Genomic DNA, 25,421 nt, shown 5'->3' with positions numbered 1-25,421 from the left:
ATCAATTTCTTAATTATTATATATTGTTTTGAACTGCATGTATTATCAATTTCTTAATTATTATATATTGTTTTGAACTGTATTATCAATTTCTTAATTATTATATATTGTTTTGAACTGTATTATCAATTTCTTAATTATTATATATTGTTTTGAACTGCGTGTATTATCAATTTCTTAATTATTATATATTGTTTTGAACTGTATTATCAATTTCTTAATTATTATATATTGTTTTGAACTGTATTATCAATTTCTTAATTATTATATATTGTTTTGAACTGCATGTATTATCAATTTCTTAATTATTATATATTGTTTTGAACTGCATGTATTATCAATTTCTTAATTATTATATATTGTTTTGAACTGCATGTATTATCAATTTCTTAATTATTATATATTGTTTTGAACTGTATTATCAATTTCTTAATTATTATATATTGTTTTGAACTGCATGTATTATCAATTTCTTAATTATTATATATTGTTTTGAACTGCATGTATTATCAATTTATTAATTATTATATATTGTTTTGAACTGCATGTATTATCAATTTCTTAATTATTATATATTGTTTTGAACTGCATGTATTATCAATTTCTTAATTATTATATATTGTTTTGAACTGTATTTTCAATTTCTTAATTATTATATATTGTTTTGAACTGCATGTATTATCAATTTCTTAATTATTATATATTGTTTTGAACTGCATGTATTATCAATTTATTAATTATTATATATTGTTTTGAACTGCATGTATTATCAATTTCTTAATTATTATATATTGTTTTGAACTGCATGTATTATCAATTTCTTAATTATTATATATTGTTTTGAACTGTATTATCAATTTATTAATTATTATATATTGTTTTGAACTGCATGTATTATCAATTTCTTAATTATTATATATTGTTTTGAACTGCATGTATTATCAATTTATTAATTATTATATATTGTTTTGAACTGCATGTATTATCAATTTATTAATTATTATATATTGTTTTGAACTGTATTATCAATTTCTTAATTATTATATATTGTTTTGAACTGCATGTATTATCAATTTCTTAATTATTATATATTGTTTTGAACTGTATTATCAATTTCTTAATTATTATATATTGTTTTGAACTGCATGTATTATCAATTTATTAATTATTATATATTGTTTTGAACTGCATGTATTATCAATTTCTTAATTATTATATATTGTTTTGAACTGCATGTATTATCAATTTCTTAATTATTATATATTGTTTTGAACTGCATGTATCATCAATTTCTTAATTATTATATATTGTTTTGAACTGCATGTATTATCAATTTCTTAATTATTATATATTGTTTTGAACTGCATGTATCATCAATTTCTTAATTATTATATATTGTTTTGAACTGCATGTATTATCAATTTCTTAATTATTATATATTGTTTTGAACTGTATTATCAATTTATTAATTATTATATATTGTTTTGAACTGTATTATCAATTTCTTAATTATTATATATTGTTTTGAACTGCATGTATTATCAATTTCTTAATTATTATATATTGTTTTGAACTGCATGTATTATCAATTTCTTAATTATTATATATTGTTTTGAACTGCATGTATTATCAATTTCTTAATTATTATATATTGTTTTGAACTGCATGTATTATCAATTTCTTAATTATTATATATTGTTTTGAACTGCATGTATTATCAATTTCTTAATTATTATATATTGTTTTGAACTGCATGTATTATCAATTTCTTAATTATTATATATTGTTTTGAACTGCATGTATTATCAATTTCTTAATTATTATATATTGTTTTGAACTGTATTATCAATTTATTAATTATTATATATTGTTTTGAACTGTATTATCAATTTCTTAATTATTATATATTGTTTTGAACTGCATGTATCATCAATTTCTTAATTATTATATATTGTTTTGAACTGTATTATCAATTTATTAATTATTATATATTGTTTTGAACTGTATTATCAATTTCTTAATTATTATATATTGTTTTGAACTGCATGTATTATCAATTTCTTAATTATTATATATTGTTTTGAACTGCATGTATTATCAATTTCTTAATTATTATATATTGTTTTGAACTGCATGTATTATCAATTTCTTAATTATTATATATTGTTTTGAACTGCATGTATTATCAATTTCTTAATTATTATATATTGTTTTGAACTGCATGTATTATCAATTTCTTAATTATTATATATTGTTTTGAACTGCATGTATTATCAATTTCTTAATTATTATATATTGTTTTGAACTGTATTATCAATTTCTTAATTATTATATATTGTTTTGAACTGCATGTATTATCAATTTCTTAATTATTATATATTGTTTTGAACTGTATTATCAATTTCTTAATTATTATATATTGTTTTGAACTGTATTATCAATTTCTTAATTATTATATATTGTTTTGAACTGCATGTATTATCAATTTCTTAATTATTATATATTGTTTTGAACTGCATGTATTATCAATTTCTTAATTATTATATATTGTTTTGAACTGCATGTATTATCAATTTCTTAATTATTATATATTGTTTTGAACTGCATGTATTATCAATTTATTAATTATTATATATTGTTTTGAACTGTATGTATTATCAATTTCTTAATTATTATATATTGTTTTGAACTGCATGTATTATCAATTTCTTAATTGTTATATATTGTTTTGAACTGCATGTATTATCAATTTCTTAATTATTATATATTGTTTTGAACTGCATGTATTATCAATTTATTAATTATTATATATTGTTTTGAACTGCATGTATTATCAATTTCTTAATTATTATATATTGTTTTGAACTGCATGTATTATCAATTTCTTAATTATTATATATTGTTTTGAACTGCATGTATTATCAATTTATTAATTATTATATATTGTTTTGAACTGCATGTATTATCAATTTCTTAATTATTATATATTGTTTTGAACTGCATGTATTATCAATTTATTAATTATTATATATTGTTTTGAACTGCATGTATTATCAATTTCTTAATTATTATATATTGTTTTGAACTGTATTATCAATTTCTTAATTATTATATATTGTTTTGAACTGCATGTATTATCAATTTCTTAATTATTATATATTGTTTTGAACTGCATGTATTATCAATTTCTTAATTATTATATATTGTTTTGAACTGTATTATCAATTTCTTAATTATTATATATTGTTTTGAACTGTATTATCAATTTCTTAATTATTATATATTGTTTTGAACTGCATGTATTATCAATTTCTTAATTATTATATATTGTTTTGAACTGTATTATCAATTTCTTAATTATTATATATTGTTTTGAACTGTATTATCAATTTCTTAATTATTATATATTGTTTTGAACTGCATGTATTATCAATTTCTTAATTATTATATATTGTTTTGAACTGCATGTATTATCAATTTATTAATTATTATATATTGTTTTGAACTGCATGTATTATCAATTTATTAATTATTATATATTGTTTTGAACTGCATGTATTATCAATTTCTTAATTATTATATATTGTTTTGAACTGCATGTATTATCAATTTCTTAATTATTATATATTGTTTTGAACTGCATGTATCATCAATTTCTTAATTATTATATATTGTTTTGAACTGTATTATCAATTTCTTAATTATTATATATTGTTTTGAACTGCATGTATTATCAATTTATTAATTATTATATATTGTTTTGAACTGCATGTATTATCAATTTATTAATTATTATATATTGTTTTGAACTGCATGTATTATCAATTTCTTAATTATTATATATTGTTTTGAACTGCATGTATTATCAATTTCTTAATTATTATATATTGTTTTGAACTGTATTATCAATTTCTTAATTATTATATATTGTTTTGAACTGTATTATCAATTTATTAATTATTATATATTGTATTGAACTGCATGTATTATCAATTTCTTAATTATTATATATTGTTTTGAACTGCATGTATTATCAATTTATTAATTATTATATATTGTTTTGAACTGCATGTATTATCAATTTCTTAATTATTATATATTGTTTTGAACTGCATGTATTATCAATTTCTTAATTATTATATATTGTTTTGAACTGCATGTATTATCAATTTCTTAATTATTATATATTGTTTTGAACTGCATGTATCATCAATTTCTAAATTATTATATATTGTTTTGAACTGTATTATCAATTTCTTAATTATTATATATTGTTTTGAACTGCATGTATTATCAATTTCTTAATTATTATATATTGTTTTGAACTGCATGTATTATCAATTTATTAATTATTATATATTGTTTTGAACTGCATGTATTATACAATTTCTTAATTATTATATATTGTTTTGAACTGCATGTATTATCAATTTCTTAATTATTATATATTGTTTTGAACTGTATTATCAATTTCTTAATTATTATATATTGTTTTGAACTGTATTATCAATTTATTAATTATTATATATTGTTTTGAACTGCATGTATTATCAATTTCTTAATTATTATATATTGTTTTGAACTGCATGTATTATCAATTTCTTAATTATTATATATTGTTTTGAACTGCATGTATTATCAATTTATTAATTATTATATATTGTTTTGAACTGCATGTATTATCAATTTATTAATTATTATATATTGTTTTGAACTGCATGTATTATCAATTTCTTAATTATTATATATTGTTTTGAACTGCATGTATTATTAATTTCTTAATTATTATATATTGTTTTGAACTGTATTATCAATTTATTAATTATTATATATTGTATTGAACTGCATGTATTATCAATTTCTTAATTATTATATATTGTTTTGAACTGCATGTATTATCAATTTATTAATTATTATATATTGTTTTGAACTGTATTATCAATTTATTAATTATTATATATTGTATTGAACTGCATGTATTATCAATTTCTTAATTATTATATATTGTTTTGAACTGCATGTATTATCAATTTCTTAATTATTATATATTGTTTTGAACTGTATTATCAATTTATTAATTATTATATATTGTATTGAACTGCATGTATTATCAATTTCTTAATTATTATATATTGTTTTGAACTGCATGTATTATCAATTTATTAATTATTATATATTGTATTGAACTGCATGTATTATCAATTTCTTAATTATTATATATTGTTTTGAACTGCATGTATTATCAATTTATTAATTATTATATATTGTTTTGAACTGCATGTATTATCAATTTATTAATTATTATATATTGTTTTGAACTGCATGTATTATCAATTTATTAATTATTATATATTGTTTTGAACTGCATGTATTATCAATTTCTTAATTATTATATATTGTTTTGAACTGTATTATCAATTTCTTAATTATTATATATTGTTTTGAACTGTATTATCAATTTATTAATTATTATATATTGTATTGAACTGCATGTATTATCAATTTCTTAATTATTATATATTGTTTTGAACTGCATGTATTATCAATTTATTAATTATTATATATTGTTTTGAACTGCATGTATTATCAATTTATTAATTATTATATATTGTTTTGAACTGCATGTATTATCAATTTCTTAATTATTATATATTGTTTTGAACTGCATGTATTATCAATTTCTTAATTATTATATATTGTTTTGAACTGCATGTATCATCAATTTCTTAATTATTATATATTGTTTTGAACTGTATTATCAATTTCTTAATTATTATATATTGTTTTGAACTGCATGTATTATCAATTTATTAATTATTATATATTGTTTTGAACTGCATGTATTATCAATTTCTTAATTATTATATATTGTTTTGAACTGCATGTATTATCAATTTCTTAATTATTATATATTGTTTTGAACTGCATGTATTATCAATTTCTTAATTATTATATATTGTTTTGAACTGTATTATCAATTTCTTAATTATTATATATTGTTTTGAACTGTATTATCAATTTATTAATTATTATATATTGTTTTGAACTGCATGTATTATCAATTTCTTAATTATTATATATTGTTTTGAACTGCATGTATTATCAATTTCTTAATTATTATATATTGTTTTGAACTGCATGTATTATCAATTTCTTAATTATTATATATTGTTTTGAACTGCATGTATTATCAATTTCTTAATTATTATATATTGTTTTGAACTGTATTATCAATTTCTTAATTATTATATATTGTTTTGAACTGCATGTATTATCAATTTCTTAATTATTATATATTGTTTTGAACTGTATTATCAATTTCTTAATTATTATATATTGTTTTGAACTGCATGTATTATCAATTTCTTAATTATTATATATTGTTTTGAACTGTATTATCAATTTCTTAATTATTATATATTGTTTTGAACTGCATGTATTATCAATTTCTTAATTATTATATATTGTTTTGAACTGCATGTATTATCAATTTCTTAATTATTATATATTGTTTTGAACTGCATGTATTATCAATTTCTTAATTATTATATATTGTTTTGAACTGCATGTATCATCAATTTCTTAATTATTATATATTGTTTTGAACTGCATGTATTATCAATTTCTTAATTATTATATATTGTTTTGAACTGCATGTATCATCAATTTCTTAATTATTATATATTGTTTTGAACTGCATGTATTATCAATTTCTTAATTATTATATATTGTTTTGAACTGTATTATCAATTTATTAATTATTATATATTGTTTTGAACTGTATTATCAATTTCTTAATTATTATATATTGTTTTGAACTGCATGTATTATCAATTTCTTAATTATTATATATTGTTTTGAACTGCATGTATTATCAATTTCTTAATTATTATATATTGTTTTGAACTGCATGTATTATCAATTTCTTAATTATTATATATTGTTTTGAACTGCATGTATTATCAATTTCTTAATTATTATATATTGTTTTGAACTGCATGTATTATCAATTTCTTAATTATTATATATTGTTTTGAACTGCATGTATTATCAATTTCTTAATTATTATATATTGTTTTGAACTGCATGTATCATCAATTTCTTAATTATTATATATTGTTTTGAACTGCATGTATTATCAATTTCTTAATTATTATATATTGTTTTGAACTGCATGTATTATCAATTTCTTAATTATTATATATTGTTTTGAACTGTATTATCAATTTCTTAATTATTATATATTGTTTTGAACTGCATGTATCATCAATTTCTTAATTATTATATATTGTTTTGAACTGCATGTATTATCAATTTATTAATTATTATATATTGTTTTGAACTGCATGTATTATCAATTTCTTAATTATTATATATTGTTTTGAACTGCATGTATTATCAATTTCTTAATTATTATATATTGTTTTGAACTGTATTATCAATTTCTTAATTATTATATATTGTTTTGAACTGCATGTATCATCAATTTCTTAATTATTATATATTGTTTTGAACTGCATGTATTATCAATTTCTTAATTATTATATATTGTTTTGAACTGCATGTATCATCAATTTCTTAATTATTATATATTGTTTTGAACTGCATGTATTATCAATTTCTTAATTATTATATATTGTTTTGAACTGTATTATCAATTTATTAATTATTATATATTGTTTTGAACTGTATTATCAATTTCTTAATTATTATATATTGTTTTGAACTGCATGTATTATCAATTTCTTAATTATTATATATTGTTTTGAACTGCATGTATTATCAATTTCTTAATTATTATATATTGTTTTGAACTGCATGTATTATCAATTTCTTTATTATTCTTAGACATTGTGACATACGAGGTAAACTAAAAAGAACTAGCAAGTAAAAATATAACAGGATTTATTTGCGTTTCCATGTAAAAAAGCGAAATTATGCACACATATTAATGATATCTAATACGTGGATATATGAAAGATGGAGTTACCAATAATGTAGAGGCATGGTGAAGATAACTGGTATGGGCGTAACAATGACTGACCACACCTTGGCAGAACCAGTCTGATGGTGAGAAGACAACTGACCGCTTATCACAGAACTGTCTTGGATGAATTAGTAGCAGTGGACATGTGAATGTGGTCTCCACCTTACGGATAACAATGAACACCGAGAGAATATGTGTCTTAAGTTATGCACACTTGCCAGTCAAACTGATGTATAATCACACTCTTTATTTGTTGTATTTCTTTTTTTTTTTTTCAATACATTTTGCTCCAACTAAATACCAAGTTGTATCATTCTTTGGAACTCTTACCATTCGGCAACACTTTGAAGATTAAACATAAAACAAAAAAGAGAGAAGAATATCACAAAGATATTAACGCTGAATAGTTAGACAAAAAATGGAGAAAAGACCTTGTAAACTTTTGAGCCATGCCTTTACGTGGATGATCACATGGTTAAATCTACCAATGGTTAATCGCCCCATAGCCACGCTTCAATTATTATATTTTCTCACCTATTCTCTTATAATTCTGTTATAATTATGTTATAATTCTGTTTTAATTATGTTATAATTATCCCATATTTATTTTGTTACAATGACACACGGCTTCCCATTAAATCACCAAGACGTTTTGAGCCGGGTCAGTACTAGACGAGTGATCATTTGGCAATGTCATTTGGGAAGATGGTAACACCCTAGCCATAACATTATCAACCACAAGTAGAGGTTATCCTTTACATAATCACTACGGCTGTAGAAAGACTAAATAGACCTTTAAGATATTTACTAATGATACTGCTACAGAAGCAGCAGAATGCAATTGTTGTGTGCGTTAAGAAACTTCAATAAAAAAAAAGTAGGGATTTTTTAAATATATATTTTATTTTTGTTTACCAACTTGTGTGCAGCCCCATCCTGTCATTATACACATCATTCCGGGACGAGGGAAACTGTCATTCGCTGCTTGAGGCAATTTCACTGGTTTCATTGTAGAAAGCAACTTTGTTGGAACAGGCTGAGCAAGTTTGACCAAAGCCATATCATTGTTAATATCTGTTAAAATAAATAAATCAAAATGAGTTATCGTATTTTAAATTATTTTATTTCCTTTCGGATAATTACTTTCATTACCTACCACTTTTTTACTGCATTCATTTAAATCACATTATTAGTTGCAATATAGAACAGCTGCAAACGAGAAAGGAGATTCGCACTTAAACAGTTTTTTTCTGCAAACAAGAGACATATACTTATTATTCTTTCTTTTTGTTTTTTTGTTGTGTTTTTTCAATTTTCTTATCATTTTGTTCAATGTCAGACATTCACATGCTATCTCATATATCCCAACCGAGAGATCGTTTTAAAATTTTAGCGGTTCCATTAAGTATAATTGCTTGAATCTCTCTTGCACTTTGTTCACTGGGTATATTCGCTACATAATTTTTTAAATTCTTTTTCATGAGATTAGTTGCTCTTATAATTATTGGAATGATGGAGATCTTCGTAAGATTCCATTTTCTTTTCATGCCATACATAAGATCTTAGTATTTCGTTATGTTTTCTCTGTCAGTTCCGTTTAACCCAGCATCATTGAGCGCACTAACTTTTACTAAGGTTGCTTTTTTCTCCTTGTCCCATATCACTATGTCAAATTTAATAACTCTGTTTTCTAGGTACGTAGTTATAGTGGATGGTGTATGACTTATTTCCAACTGTTCTTTCTGGTAAACATGTTCCCAGGACTTGTTGCTGCATATATGCAGTTATGTGCATTTAAAAAATCAGTTTCAACGAGTATAATTTTAACTGTATCATAAGGAGACAAAAAATTCGTTCAATTAATATAACAGAAATGAAGCATTGTAACCTTTACGATATTAGTAGATACTGCAGGTGAAATTTACCTAAGTTACAATATATATATATATATATATATATATATATATATATATATATATATATATATATATATATATATATAAATTTAGTAAAACTGGTAATTAGTAAAAACCTGCTCAATACTATTGCAGAGAAAATATGTGTTTTATTTTTTTTTATTACAGTTTTATCTGTTTGGTTACATATGTTTCAGATGTTGGACCATGTTTACGATCCAGCAGCCTCGTCAGACCTTACAGAAATGATTGTTATTATTTGGAAGAAGGGTTTTAGAGGAAATACGAGAAAAAAAAGAGGGGGTAAGAGATAATAAGGGAGAGGGAGACGGGTATCGACAATAGCTAAGTTTTACATTAGAGTGTAGTGTGTGTGGGGGGTAGCAGATTCAGGTAGGCGTAGGTCGAGATATATGGATATAGGGAGGGAGAGAGGGATGTAAAGGGGGGAGTAAGAGGAGGAGATGTGGGCTACGGAAGATGGAGTGGCCTGCGAATTCACCAGATTTGAACCCAATTGAGAACCTTTGGAGTATCATGAAGTGAAGTCTCTATGCAAGTGAACGCCAATTTAAGAGCAAAGATGAGTTGTGGGATACTCTCCAAGAGGTATCGCGAGGAATAACTGTTGACGAAAACACAAATTTGACTAATTCTGTGGACCAACCTCTTTTACAAATCATTCATAAAAAAAGATCGCATACCCCCTACTAATTATGTCAACGTAGAAATTGCTATGTAGTTATTGTGTTCTAAGCATTTTTCCTAGTTCGTTTAATGTTTGAAAATTATTTCAATAAACAAGTTATGGGTATATTGTGTTTTTTCTTAACCTCGTTTATAACTTGACACACTGAAATCAACAGATATTCCTGTCTTCTGCCATAGTTTCACTAATACTACTTTAAATACTTTTATTTTCTGACTGGAGTATCTGAATAGTATTGTAAGCACTTTCTCAAAGTTTCATGGATTCACTCGTTTCTTAAATATTTAAAAAATGTAAACTCATTCATAATTTGATATGCAGTATATATATATATATATATATATATATATATATATATATATATATATATATATATATATATATATATATATATATATATATATATATATATATATATATATATATATATATATTAATTCATTACCCACTCAGCATCAGCCATATAGCGTAATAGTGAGAAGCCTTGACTGTCATTTGGGTGGTCGGGTTTCGATCCTGGCTTGAGGCAGTTGCCTGTCTAGCCGCACTGATGAGCTGTGAAACAGCGAAACAGTACTGTATGTGGATGATCATATACATATATATATATATATACAGTACTGTTTATATATATATATATATATATATATATATATATATATATATATATATATATATATATATATATATATATATATATATATATATAGAGTATAGTATAGGGGGCTCTGGGTAGAGGTAGTACCTTTGAGTCTCTGGTTGCTGCACCCAATAGGGTGGACAGAGATCACTGGTCCTCACCCATCTTCTAAATCTCTCACTTGCTAGCTCCAAGAGCTATACCCTGGGTACTAGTCTCAGCAGGCCTGCCAAACCTTGTGAGGGGACAGTATTGGTATAGCATCGCTAAGCAATGTGTCCACTAGACTGAACTAACCGTTAGAGTCAAGGACCAAGAAATAGCTGGTATGGTAACCAGCTGCACAGAAAGTGTACCAGGGTGAATCAGGCCCTTTAGTGTTGGCTCACAACTGATCTAGAAGATGGAACACTCTTACAAGAAAATCCTGCGATCGTTTTTATCATCTGACGTGTGGCACATGTGTGCACCTGTAGACCATGTTAATCCGATGGAGAGAGTGTGCTTTGTTCAGCACAAGCAATGACCACTTAAAACAAATCAAAGTGCCGGTTGTTCAGTGAACAATTTTCACTCATTTAAGCCTAAGGTTTGGTACATCGATATGTGCTTTTTTTTAAAACTAATAATAAATTAATAAAACCTGTGCCGATGATGGGATTGTGACGGGAACAGGTGAAGGATGTCACTGGGAGTTCCTAGCATGAACATTGCACATAGGTGGTAGAAGGTAGATGGCCGTTTTTCACAACACCCGCAAGTAATTCTGTGACTCGTGTCCTCCTTTCATAACAAAGCAGCCCTTTATAGGATGGCACTGCTTTCCTCTTCATGGGGAGGGGTCTATAAAAGGTGACCTAAAAATTGTTTACTTGCTCATGTCCTTGTCATCAGGTGCAGATGTCTGGGCATCCAATATTTGCACCCAAATAAAGAATAGAAACAAAATACATGGAACGAATATGTTCATTGCGACTTGGAATGTAAGAACACTCCAGGATAACAAAAAGAACCCTGAACGAAAAACCGCTATTATAGCACGTGTGTTAAGGCATCATAGAATTTCTGTTGCAGCTCTTTCTGAAACTAGGTTTGCTGATACAGGACAGCTAGAGGAAGTTGAAGGTGGATACACTTTTTTATTGGATTGGAAAACCAAGTTCTGAGAAACGTGAATCTGGTGTTGGTTTTGCCATCAGGACTGATATTGCCAAAAATCTTGAGTCCCTGCCCGTTGGTATAAATGACAGACTTATGTCCTTGCGCATTGCAGTAGGAAAGGACAAATATGCCACATTTTTGAGTTGCTATGCACCTACACTTAATTCATCTGATGAGCTAAAGGAGAGGTTTTACTCCTCTTTACGCGAACAAATCAACAAGGTCTGTATACAGGATAAGCTGTTTGTCTTGGGTGACTTCAATGCTCGTGTGGGTAGTGATACACAATTTTGGAGAAATGTCATTGGTTCACATGGAATTGGTAAAGTCAACACAAATGGTGTTCTCTTATTGTCTCTTTGCAGTGAATTCGATCTTTTGCTCACTAATACAGTGTTTCAGCTGCCTAATTGCAAGAAAGCCAGTTGGAAACATCCCCGGTCTAATCATTATCATCTCATTGATTATGTCATTGTATGTCGTTCTGATAGACAAGATCTAAATCTTACACGTTCTTACAGCATCGGGGAATGTTGGTCAGACCATAAATTGATCTGCTCCACAGTCAGTATGAAAACCAAGCGCCCTGTTCGAAACCAACGTAACTCTTCCATCAAGAGAATTGATGTAGGCAAGTTGAAAGTTAAGGAGATAATGCATTCATTTCAAAAGGTTCTGATGAAAAGCTGTCCTCCGTTGTATGTGGGAATGATATTGAGGCATCTTGGAGAGAGTTTAAAACTGCAGTGTATGACTCTGCTAAAGAGTCATTAGGATATTTTCGAAGGAAAAACCAAGATTGGTTTGATGAAAATGATCCAACTATCGTCCCACTGCTCAATAACATGCATCAAACCCATCAAGTATGGATTACTGACAAAAATTCTTCAGTGAAACACAAGGCTTTCAGAATGGCCAAAAGGTTGGCACAATCTCGGCTCCGGAAAATGAAACAAAACTGGTGGAAGCAGAAAGCTGAGGCCTTAAAAGATGCGGCAGATAGGTGCGATTTTAAATCATTCTAGCAAAACCTCAAGGGGGTCTTTGGTCCCATTTTAAGGGGGACATTTCCAATATTTTCGTCGGATGGCATTCTCCTCACTGATAAGAAAGAAATTACTAAGCGCTGGGCTGAACACTTTTCAAATGTTTTAAACAAAGAATCGACAGTGGATCGAGGAGTGATTGATGATATTCCTCAGAAGCCAACCATCGAGGTGCTTGCTGATACTCCATCCATGTCAGAGATTGAATGGGCTGTGAAGCAACTTTCAAATGGTAAGGCTCCAGGTGATGACAGCATACCTGCAGAAATATACAAATGTAGAAGCCAACTGTTAATCAGGAAACTAAGTGCCCTGTTTTCATTAATATGGGAACTTGGTACCGTGCCACAACAGTTCAAAGACGCATCAATTATTCACCTGTTTAAGCACAAAGGAAATAAGTGTGAGTGTGATAACCATAGAGGAATTTCTCTTTTGTCTGTTGCTGGTAAGATTCTAGCTCGTGTAATCCTAAACAGACTCAATGGTTCAATCTGTAAAACTGTGCTCCCAGAAACCCAGTGTGGTTTTAGGGCAGGAAGAGATACTGTGGACATGATCTTCAGCCTTCGGCAACTACAGGAGAAAGCGAGGGAGCAGAATAAGGACTTGTTTGTCACTTTCGTTGACCTCACAAAGGCATTTGATACCGTCTGTAGGGATGCCCTGTGGACTGTTTTGCGGAGGCTTGGTATTCCGGACAAGATGTTGAATGTGATTGTCTCCTTTCACTGGGGAATAGTGGCGACAATACGATCTGGTTGTGAACAAAGTGAACCATTTGAAGTTTCAAATGGAACTAAGCAAGGATGTGTCCTTGCTCCGATCCTATTTGCTCTTTTCTTTTCGGTGATGCTTGAGACAGCTTTCAGGAACACCTCAGGAGGCATAGGTGTTGAGTATCGATCAAGTGGAGGATTATTTAACCAGCAACGGTTCAAGGCCAAAATCAAGACTTCTGTGCAGACTGTTCTTGACCTCCTTTATGCTGATGACTGTGCTCTTGTCACCCATAGTCTTGATGACATGCAGAACATCCTCAACAGCTTTTCTGGTGCATGTAAGGCCTTTGGTCTTACAATCAGCATAAAAAGACTGAACTTATTCACCAGCCAAACCCAAACACTACGTCCTCTTCACAACCAGTGGTATATGTTGATGGTAAAGCTTTGAAAACAGTATCTTCTTTTACATACCTCGGTTCTATTGTGTCTGATGATGCTAAATTTGAAAAGGACATCCAATGTAGAATTAATAAAGCTAGTAAGGCATTTGGTAGGTTGCAGTAAAGGTGGCAGTCTACAAATCTGTTGTTCTGCCTACTCTTCTGTATGATGCCGAAACGTGGACCTTGTACCGCAAGCATATAAATCAGCTTGACTCCTTCCATATGAAATGTCTGCGTTTTATCTGCAATGTTGGGTGGCAGGATTGTGTTCCGAATAGTGAATTACTGGAGAGATGTGAAATCACTGGTATTGAATCATTTTTGATCAGGATACAAATGCGGTGGTCGGGTCATCTTGTAAGAATGGATGACTCAAGAGTTCCTAAGCAACTTTTTTATGGGCAACTGACAAATTCTGTCCGTCCAATAGGGCGTCCCCTGCTTCATTACAAAGATAAACTAAAAGACAACCTGAAACGTTGTGGAATTTCTCTGAGTTCCTGGGAGAGTGCAGCAGAGGATCGCAGAAAATGGAGGAAGACGTGTTTCCTGGGGACCAAAGAATTTGAACATAACCGCCTTTGTCATAGGGACACCCTTCGTGCAAATATGAAGGCAAAACACAAGAAACATCCACCTAAAAATGAATATGTATGCCTTTGTGGTTTCAGAGCACACAGCAAAGCAGGGTTATCTGTTCATTCGAGAAGGCATCTTTGACCTACGAGCATATGAAAGTTCACCATCTGCGGAGGAGTGTTCCGGACGTCTACAGGATTGCAATTACGCATGTTGTGTCACAGAGCTTGGGAGCTGCTGAAGATTGCATACTGAACCCTCATTCATCGTCTTCGATGAGAGAATCCACCATATATATATATACATATATATATATATATATATATATATATATACATATATATATATATATATATATATATATATACATATATATATATATATATATATATATATATATATATATATATATATGCCACCTGACATTGCCCGATATGATATTTTGATTAATGCAGATTTTGTATTTATTATTATATTATATTGGACCCAATATATAGTAATGATTTAAAAAGTTTTAAAAAAAAATGAATCGTGCACCACCACCGAGAATCGAAACCAAAACATTTAGCTTTCAATTTACTTTTTTCCTTTGATTTTAATGCCTGAGCTATGAAGACATGTTTGCTGCAAGGCTAAAAATTAAAACATGAACCAATAGCTATTACATTACGCATGCATATACGTTATGCCGCCGTTCGACCTTCACCTGGCAAATTCCATTTTTTTTTTTTAATGTTCATACTTTTCCTAAGGATAAAACCCAAATATAAAGTTTCACATGGGTTCGAATCCCTATATATTAAGTTTCATGTTTGTAGACCAAAACTGACAGTGGAGTTTGGTAGGCAAAATTGTTTAAACAAATATATATAGAAAGAGGTTTGTGTTTACTATAATCTTTTCACAAAAATATTACGCAATAATGTACAATATCTGCATGAATATAATTACACGTAATAGTTAACTAAAGATGATCATCCCATAAGAAAACAGAAGAAACTAATAGGGAATTAATTAAAATGAATGTTTTAAAGAATATGCAAATTAGCTAGATCTTTTGCAGATGAATGCAATTTAATGACCCATTTTTGTTGTATTTTCTTTTTAAATAAATAGAAAAAAGCGTTGAGTTCGGCTGTGTTTTCGTTTTGCTGCTGTCCAGAGACCGGCTGCCGGTCCCTGTTGGGCGGGTGAGCCTTGTTTTTATTTTTCTGCCTCCCCGCGAGGCCATTATTGACTGTCTTGTTTACGAATTATTTCAGGTTGTCTCTTTTTCCGACTCGACCGGTCTGCGTCTGAGGTGGTTGTTCGAAGTCATATCCAACGGAAACTTCAGCCGGGCCAACCGGGAAGAAGACGCAGAGGAGGAGGGTAACTTGGCCGGGCTCCGGTGCAGACATGTCTAGCCCGGGGTCCGAAGCCACCTCTGAGCACAGGATTAGGCCTTGGAAAAAAAAAATTCTACCGCCACGTGGTCCGAGTTCCGACCCCCCGCCTAACCCGGTTTCTGGCGTTCGTGTCCCCGACACGCCCGCCGGTTCAGGCCCAGTAGACAGACCACTAGGATGGATTAGTGTTGACCCCCGCACAAAACTCGGTGTTGTCCCCCGCACCGCTAATTTAGGGGAATCGTTTGCGTTAGGCAGCGACTCTCACGTAACTAGTCGTACTGCTGTTCCCGGCAGTAATAGTAGTAGCAGTAGATTTAGGCCAGCTGAAAGAGGTGTTCCGACTCGGTGGAATCACCCGAGGAAGAGGGCTTTAACTGTCAGCCCTCCCGCCCATGGGAGAACGGACCCCCTAGGGTCGGGAATTAAACCAGCAACCTCTGGAGATATCTCAATATGGAGAAGCACCGAGTCGGAACAGACGTTTTCGAACGGGTTGCCAGACGACAGGGAAGATGCCATTAACATGTTAACGCTTTTAGACGAACAGTTGAACGCCGCGAAGCAAGCCGACATAGAATTTAGTAGCAGCGACAGTAGCGCTGATGAATGCAACAGACAAGAACTGCTACTACGACAAGCGAGAAAGTCGCGTCAACGAGAAAGAAAGGGGGCTGCTCAGACTGAAAGAGAGAATGGGGCAGCTAGTGCCACAGCCACAAAAGAACCGGCACTGACCCCTAAACCGTCGTCCCCAAGGGAGAAGCCGGGAGAGTGGCCGACGTTGCCAGGGAGTTCACAAACAATAGACTCGTCCGGTTCTATTATTGCCCCGGGACAGAAATCACCGCTGTTAACAGTGTCACAAACGATAATATCAACACCGCAGACGGCCGCGGCGGCAGTGGTAAAAGACTGGGGCCCCCAGTCGCAACTAACTCCCGGGGATTACCGCCGGTTATTCGATACAAAATATAAGGATTTGACCGACGGAAATGTTATTAGAGTAGAACCGAAAACTATGAAAGAACTTTCAAAGAGAATAATATCGTTAGTCTCCATAGACACAAAGAAACGAGCGCTAACCGGTGTGCCGAAAGACGACATGGCGAAAATTCTGGGGGAATTAAATATCCCCGCAACCTATATCTGCCGTAGAAGCTATGCAGTGTGGGATTTACTACTGCCCAAAGAGGAAGACGCCGCCAATATTTTCAAATCGGAACACACGTGGCGACATATTCGACTTAAGCCGGAATATTTAAGTAAGACGCGGACGAACGTGTCTATTTTGGGAGTCCCCTGTATTCTCGGCCCTGAGCAATTAGGGGCCTTTATGAGTCAATATGGGGACGTAGAGTCCGTCATTCCTGTCCGTGGTCCCCGTAACCTTATGGTAGGGGACTACAACCTAAAAATGCGTGTTGACAAGGAAGGATTACAAAACATCCCCCCCATGCTCAGGTGCGACATATGGTCGATGAGCATTATAGTAGAAGGTCGCAGGCCCCACTGTTGGAATTGTCAACAGCAGGGCCATATGGCACGGGAATGTCCGAAAAGAAACCCACAGACAGTAGTAGTAGTAGCAAAGCCGGCGGCAGTGGTACCAGCAGCCCCTGAGAAGCTAACCGGAGGGGGCAAAGAAGCAACAACGTCGGACGGCTGGACTACAGTGGTAAAGAAGAATGGCAGAACCACCAAGACCCCCTCCACAAGAGAGCAGCCCCCTGAGGTACAAGGTCAGCCGGTTCCCACAGTGTCGTCAACGGTCTCTTCCACCAACGTTACCACTAAAGAAGTTGTTAGCGGCCAGAAAAGAATGCATCCGGTCTCCTCGTCTGACTCAGAAGGGGAGCACGATAAGGAAACGGCTACTGTGATAGAGTACCAAGTGCCGAAAAAGGAAACTAAAAAGAAGGCGAGAAAAAACAAGGAGGCAGGGTCCCGTTCCCCGTCCCCTATGAATGTAGAGAAGACTGTCTCTACGGTGCAGCCACCCAAAACCCCTACCCTAACCTCATCGGCTGAACCAAAATCCCCATCCCTTTTCGATACCCCCCCAACCGGTGCCCGCTCGTTGTCCCGGGAGAAGCCGGAGACAAAAACCAACAGCGGTAGAAGAGCCGCCTCTGTATCTCCTGTAAGGAGTGAAAAGACGAAAAAGCTCCCCTACCTTCCTGGAGACCGGATTTGCGAAGTAGACCCCCTTCACGCTGACACGTATATAACGCAGCGCCATAGGGGCCTGATTAAGCCGCTTAGAGAAATGAAAATAATCGACGGGAAAAGTGTTACCAACCCTAAAAACTTCCCAGACGCCCCCCTAGTCATGACCTTTGTGCGCCATACAAAAACTGGACGCACGAAGGCCATGTGGAATATGATCGACGACGCCAGGGGGGCGATTCCAGATTTAAAGTTGGTGGAAGAGAGGCATGACTCCCTCGATCAGCTGGCGCCGAGATGCGAAGGTAGGGTTCTTATTTACGTCCACCCTTGTTTGTATAGGGCCCTTAAATTAACGTTTCCCCTGGATGTCGGAGGTATTGCGCGAGACGGACGAGTAACGTCCGAGTTGCTTTCGGGCAACCTCGCCCAGTCCTGCGGCACCCTTTCTAGCAAAGACTTTAGGTCGGTGGTTGCGGATATCTAGACACAATGGCCACGTCCTTGAGCTTGTGTAGTTTGAACGTTAGGGGCATGAGGTGCCGAAGCAAAGCCGCTAGGGTACTGAGGGACCTCATGTCGATGAATATAGATGTGGCTGCATTACAGGAGACTCACTACGATTGCGTTGACGATCATCGGGTGCTGGAGGGGCATTATGATGTCTTTTCAACATACGGTGATAGTCAAAGTAGGGGGGTTTCTTTGTTAGTTAGGCGCACCCTTTCTGCAACGGTTAGCGTTGTTCACGTGGATGCTGATGGTAGACTGATCGTGGCCGATGTTGCCGTGGCAAATAGAGCGTTTCGAGTCGTCGTGGTGTATGCGCCCAATTGCGTACGGGAGCGGGTTTCCTTTTTCCGGCGGTTGGAGGTGTTTCTCGGGGGTTCGGAACGGTTAATACTAGTGGGTGATTGGAATGCCATCCTTGACCCCAGGGCAGATAAGGTGGGCGGGACTAGCGGGACGGATGGGTGTGAAACCAGTCTGTCGGACCTGATGGCTAGATGCGATCTGGTAGACAGGTATCGGGTGGATCACCCGGGGCGGGAGACGTGGACGTGGCTCTCTAGCAGGCCTTCCGCTTCAAGTACTTACTTGGATCGGTTGTTAGTTAGAAGAGGCAACATAGAATACATATCTTGTCCCACGTTCCACTGGTTAGGCCACTCTGACCACAAACTACTTGTGGCCAGGTTAGACTTAGATAGCAACCCCAAGTTAGCTGGGTACTGGAAGTTAAATACCTCCCTACTGGAGATAGGTGACTTTCGGGAAAGGCTAACTAAACACATACAGAAGGGATTAGTGGGGGTGGTTACCGGGAGTAAGTGGTGGGTAAACGCCAAATCTAGCATTAGAGACTTCTCTGTCAAATATGGCCAACGCCTCGCGCTAGATAGGGCCAAGGCAGAGAAGCGTCTAGAGGATAGACTATCCCGGGCGGTGGCTGGGGGGGATTCCCTAGAAATAGGGTTAGCTAAGGCGGATCTGAGTCGTTTGGCTAGCGAGCGATATCAGGGCCAGGTAGTTAGGGCTAGAATTAAAAAGATGCCCAACGAAGCTGTGAATGTTGACAAAGCCGAACGAGTCTATTCGCTCGGGCGCAAATCGGATAACTACATTCGTAAAATTCAGAGCCCGGAAGGGGACTCCTTAGTGTCGGCTCGGGGGATTTGCGAGCGGTTTCGAGTGCACTTTGAAGATCTCTTTGCGCAGCTGTCCATGCTCCGCGTCCAGGAGTTTGGCAACTATTTGGCTGGCTCGCCCCGCCTGGAGGCGGCCCGAGCGGCTGGTTGCGATGGTCGGGTTACAGAGTGTGAGGTCATAGCTGCTATGAAGCAGGTCGCCTATAACAGATCACCAGGACTGGATGGACTACCCTACGAACTTTACTTGAGGATGTCGCACATGTTTGTTCCGATTCTGACGGGTGTGTTTAACCACTGGTTTGACACGGGATCTATCCCGAGTCAGGTTACCAAAGGAGTGGTCACACTTCTGAAGAAGAACGACACACATGTTGGGGGGATAGATGATTTTAGGCCAATCACGTTGCTGAATACGGATTTAAAAATCCTGGCCCGAGTGCTGGCGAATCGTTTGCAGATTGTTATCGCTGACTTGGTCGAACCGGATCAGAATTACGCTGTGAAGGGAAGATCAATTCAAAATAATTTGCATTTGATATGTACAGTCATAGAAAATTTAGAAGACGACACTGAAGCCGCGCTGATTAATTTGGATCAGTCCAAGGCGTTTGATAGGGTGGATCATCGTTTCCTGATGGCTGTTTTAGAGACCGCCGGATTTGGATCCGGCTTCTGCAGATGGATTTCCATTTTGTACGCTCGGCCGACGGCAGTTGTGCAGGTCAACGGGGTGCGGTCGGCGCCGTTCGCGGTTTCTCGGTCGGTGCGACAGGGGTGTCCGTTGTCGCCCTTGCTGTATGTCCTCGCACTGGAACCATTCCTTAGGAAAGTGAGGACCAGGGTGGCTGGACCGGCCCTGCGCGGAATTGCTCTTCCTGGCGGTGCGCGAGCCAGGGTTTCCGCGTTTGCCGATGATGTCACCGTATTTGTTTCGAGCGTTGTTGATATTATTACGGTGATTAAGGCTCTCAAGCGTTATGAACAAGTTACAGGGGCCGTAGTCAATCTCAGCAAATCCGTTGGCCTGAGGTTGGCCGCTTGGCGGGGATCGAATGCTTTGCCTGGCACATTTGTCTGGACGGATGGCCCGGTCCGTATTCTGGGTGTTTGGTTTGGACCCGGTCTATGTCTAGATAAGAACTGGTCGGAAGTACAGAGCAAGGTCGAAGCGTCTGTCAGGGTTTGGCTTCGAAGGGGATTGTCCCTTAAAGGTAGGGCGGAGGCATGCGCCACTTATGTGTTTCCGCTGATCCTTTACCGATTGGCTGTACTTCCTCTGCCTGCGGTCTGCATGGCGGCCTTAACGCGTGCGCTTTTCTTACTGTTGTGGAATGAGCGACGGCCGCTTGTCCGTAGACAGGTCTGCACTCAACGTCTTGAAGATGGGGGCCTGGGGATGCCTGACCTGGCTAGCCACAAAAATGCCGAAAGGTTGGCGTTCCTGGGTAGAACTCTGATTGAGGAGTCTGATTGGGGTCCCGCGGTCGGTGCAGCTTTTCCCGACCTTATCCCCAATCATTTAATTGAATGCCAAAGAAGGCCGAGAGGGCAATCAAGATTCTTCAACGAATGCCGAAATGCGCTTAGAGCGATGCCAGGGTCCTTGGACCTTGCACAGCCTAGAAGGGCATTATATCGGGGATTAGTGGTGGGGACCGCTTCGGACCCGCTTGGGGAGCGGCTGCAGTTGTCGGAGGGGGAGGTTCGCTCTCTGTGGAATTTGGCGCCAGGCCGGGGATACCTTAACAATTCCGAATTTTCCCTGACCTGGCGATTGGTTAGAAACGCTCTACCCCTCAATGACATATTGTTTAGAATTGGTATGGTATTTAGTCCCTTTTGTCCACGGTGCGACGAAGATAACTTAGAAACCGTAGAACATGCTTTTTATACTTGTTCCAAGCTCCGTGAATTCTGGGAGTATGTCAGTGAGGTCACGGCTCGCATCGTCCCCGATCAGGTGACGATCCTGGATTTAGCATCCGTTGTCTACAACGCAGATCCCTTGTGGCCTAGGGAGGAACGAATGGTGTTCCTAGCGACCTTGGCCGTAGCTAGACTGGTAGTGTGGGTTTCACGCATAGAGATAGGGCGTGGGGGGGAGCCACCTTCTCATCGGGATCTGATTTTGTATTTTAAACACCAACTTAAAATCAAAATCAGATGCGATAGAAGGAGGTTATCTCGCTCACAGTTTAGTAGGAGGTGGATTCACACCGCTAGTTTATGTGCGTTTGTACGAAACAAGCTTGAGTACGTGTTCCCTGCCTAGGCATGGCACACGCCGACCGTAAAAGCAACCCCCAGACCAGATCAAGATAATCCCGTAGTGGATCAGTCCCTTAGCTAGTTGGTATAAATGAGTTCCATGTCCCCAATTTTTATTTTTAGGTGTTAGGATACCTCCAAAGAAGCCCAGTCCTGATTAATTTATTTTAGTCCCAACCCGTCCCGATGTTATTTTTCTTGGAGGTCACCGAATATCCCTTTCCCCCCCCTTTATTTTGTCCGTAGCTGTGCCCACTCCCTCTTAGGAAGTGCTCCCTTGTTTTCGGCCGATACCGGAAAACAGGAAGCATTTCAAAATCAAATAGGTAAGGGTGGGTCAATACTAACACATTCACCGTTTAACGTTTTATTTGGTTCATTTATTTTTTATTACTGTTATTTTTCTTTATTTTGGGGTGTTTTTAAGGCTCTCATTATCCCCGCCCATCATCCGCATATATCATACACATCGCAATTTCATCCGCATATATCATACACATCACAATTTCCATTTTGTCATTATTTCATTGTAAATATAAAGTCAAAAAAAAAAAAAAAGAAAAAAAAAGCCATTGTATATAATTTTATTGTTTAAAAAAAAAAAAAAAAAAAAAAAAAAAAATTGTACATATTGTCATCTGGGGCTTTAAGTAGATCCAACCCCTAGAGTGAATGCGGTATTGTGGTGATTGCAACTAGTGATAGGGAATAGACAAGTGGACGACCCCCGACACCCATCTTCCCCCCCACACCCTTTTTGGCCTCATGCCACATTTAAAAAGAATTAGTTGCCTGTTTTATATAATTTTAACCCTAAAATTCTGTAAAATTTGTGATTTTTCTTCTTAAATAAATATTTAAATAGAAAAAAGGGTTTTTAATATGAATATCAATACACAAAAAAATCAAAATTTATAGGAGTATATATATAAAATACTGACGAATGAGTGATACTCCAAAATGTATATTAAAAATAAACACTTGTTAATTTTCATAGTTTTGCGTTGTAATTTGGCTTCAAACGTATTTTATATGTATTTTATTTTAAAATTCAAATTTGAGTCAACGCTTTTAACACGGATAAAACAATTTTTTTAAAATACCCGCTTTTCAAATCACGAAGTCAAGCGTATTCTTCCGGAATTTCAAAAACAACACTGCAGTTAACATCACGTGGACACTTGATTTAACTTTCCTTCAACATCATGGCGAGGAAAAAGAGAAAAAATATATAAATACTGACGAGGGAGTGATACTCCGAAAATATATTAAAAATAAACACTTGTTAAATTTTCATAATTTTGCCTTGTAATTTGGTTTCAAACGTATTCTATATGTATGTATATATATATATATATATATATATATATATATATATATATATATATATATATATATATATATATATATATATATATATATATTAAAGCTCTCTTCAAATAGAGTAATTAGAGTAATAAATAGAAATACTTTCCAATCAAGCGATATTGTGAAAGTTCTCTCTTTTTATGAAAGATTGAATACTCTATGATACTTAATATATTCTTGATAAATATAGGGTTTATTACTATCACATTTAATACAATTCTGATGGTCATCAAATAGAGTAAGATGCTATTATAGATTAGAGTGAATTATGATTTCGGTTCAATGGTTTGAATTATTCTACCAGCGATACAGTTATATATAAGCCACACTGATGATTGTTAGTGAACATGAAATATATGCTTATGGATAATAAATAATTATATATATATATATATATATATATATATATATATATATATATACTAGACTACCCGTGACCCGTTGGGTCAGTATGTTAGATTAGCTATGGAATTAATGTATGAGCGTGACACTTCTGACGTAAACAAAATAGTTTTTGTGACATAACAGAAACATTTCTATGAAAGTATATTAAAATGAAAAAAGAATATAGATAGATTTCTGAGTCGTTCTGTTTATAATTGTTTATTTATTTATTTTTTTTTAAACTTACAGCCATTGAATTAGAAGTGGTTTGCCATATTTATAGGTAAATGTGCACTGAAGAGATACCGCAATACTTCAAATTAAATTCAAATTTTGATATATCTTTTTTAAATGAAATTGTTAGTTGAAAGTACAGAATAGTTAAAAACACTCCCCCCATGTTAAGAATGGCTTTTTAAATAGAAAATGAAAATAAAATGTAACTTTTTCATTTATTTTAAACATTCATGACCCATTGGATCAAATATTTAATTTATATGCTAATAATAAGGTCAATAAAACTAATTAAGACAATGTGGAAATGAACGATGTAAAAAAAAAGCAGAAAGTATTAACAAGTGTTTATTTGGATAATTTAAACACGGAAAAAAAAACAATTGGGACGCTGAAAACGTACACAGTAAAACAATACGTTTTATTGTGTTGATTATTTATTTGTAAAAATAACATATTTTCGGGGTTATTTATTTATGTTGGTAGTGTAGAAGAAAATGTATGAATTTTTTAAAGAAAAGTGTATTAAAAAATGAAGAATAAATTTAAAAAAAAATGGAAGAACGTGTTTTTGTTAACGGCTCGATATTTAAATAAAGATAAAAAGTCATTTATTTAAATATTTATTTAAATATCGAGCCGTTACCAAGAATATCGGGCTACTACCATCACCCTCGAACGCAGAATTCCACCATGCGGTCAAGAAAAAGAAAAAGCGGGGGGGGGAACAGAATCTACATTGATAAAGGTGT

The 25,421-nt window shown here is 33.6% G+C and overlaps 1 protein-coding gene across 1 annotated transcript in view; it reads right to left on the bottom strand.

The window, feature by feature from the left end:
- The window catches only part of LOC145277836 (tryptase-like), a 458,673-nt gene that overhangs the window by 238,967 nt on the left and 194,285 nt on the right, over nucleotides 1-25,421 (bottom strand). The window contains exon 5 of the mRNA XM_080129761.1: nucleotides 8,903-9,061. Within this exon, the coding sequence (XP_079985887.1) occupies nucleotides 8,903-9,061 (159 nt within the window). The remainder of the gene's footprint in view (nucleotides 1-8,902; nucleotides 9,062-25,421) is intronic.

The sequence above is a fragment of the Euprymna scolopes genome, chromosome 6, assembly GCF_053919585.1.
Source record: "Euprymna scolopes isolate OS-2025 chromosome 6, ASM5391958v1, whole genome shotgun sequence".
Lineage (NCBI taxonomy): Eukaryota > Metazoa > Mollusca > Cephalopoda > Sepiida > Sepiolidae > Euprymna > Euprymna scolopes.
This window is presented reverse-complemented; position numbering and strand designations above follow the sequence as displayed.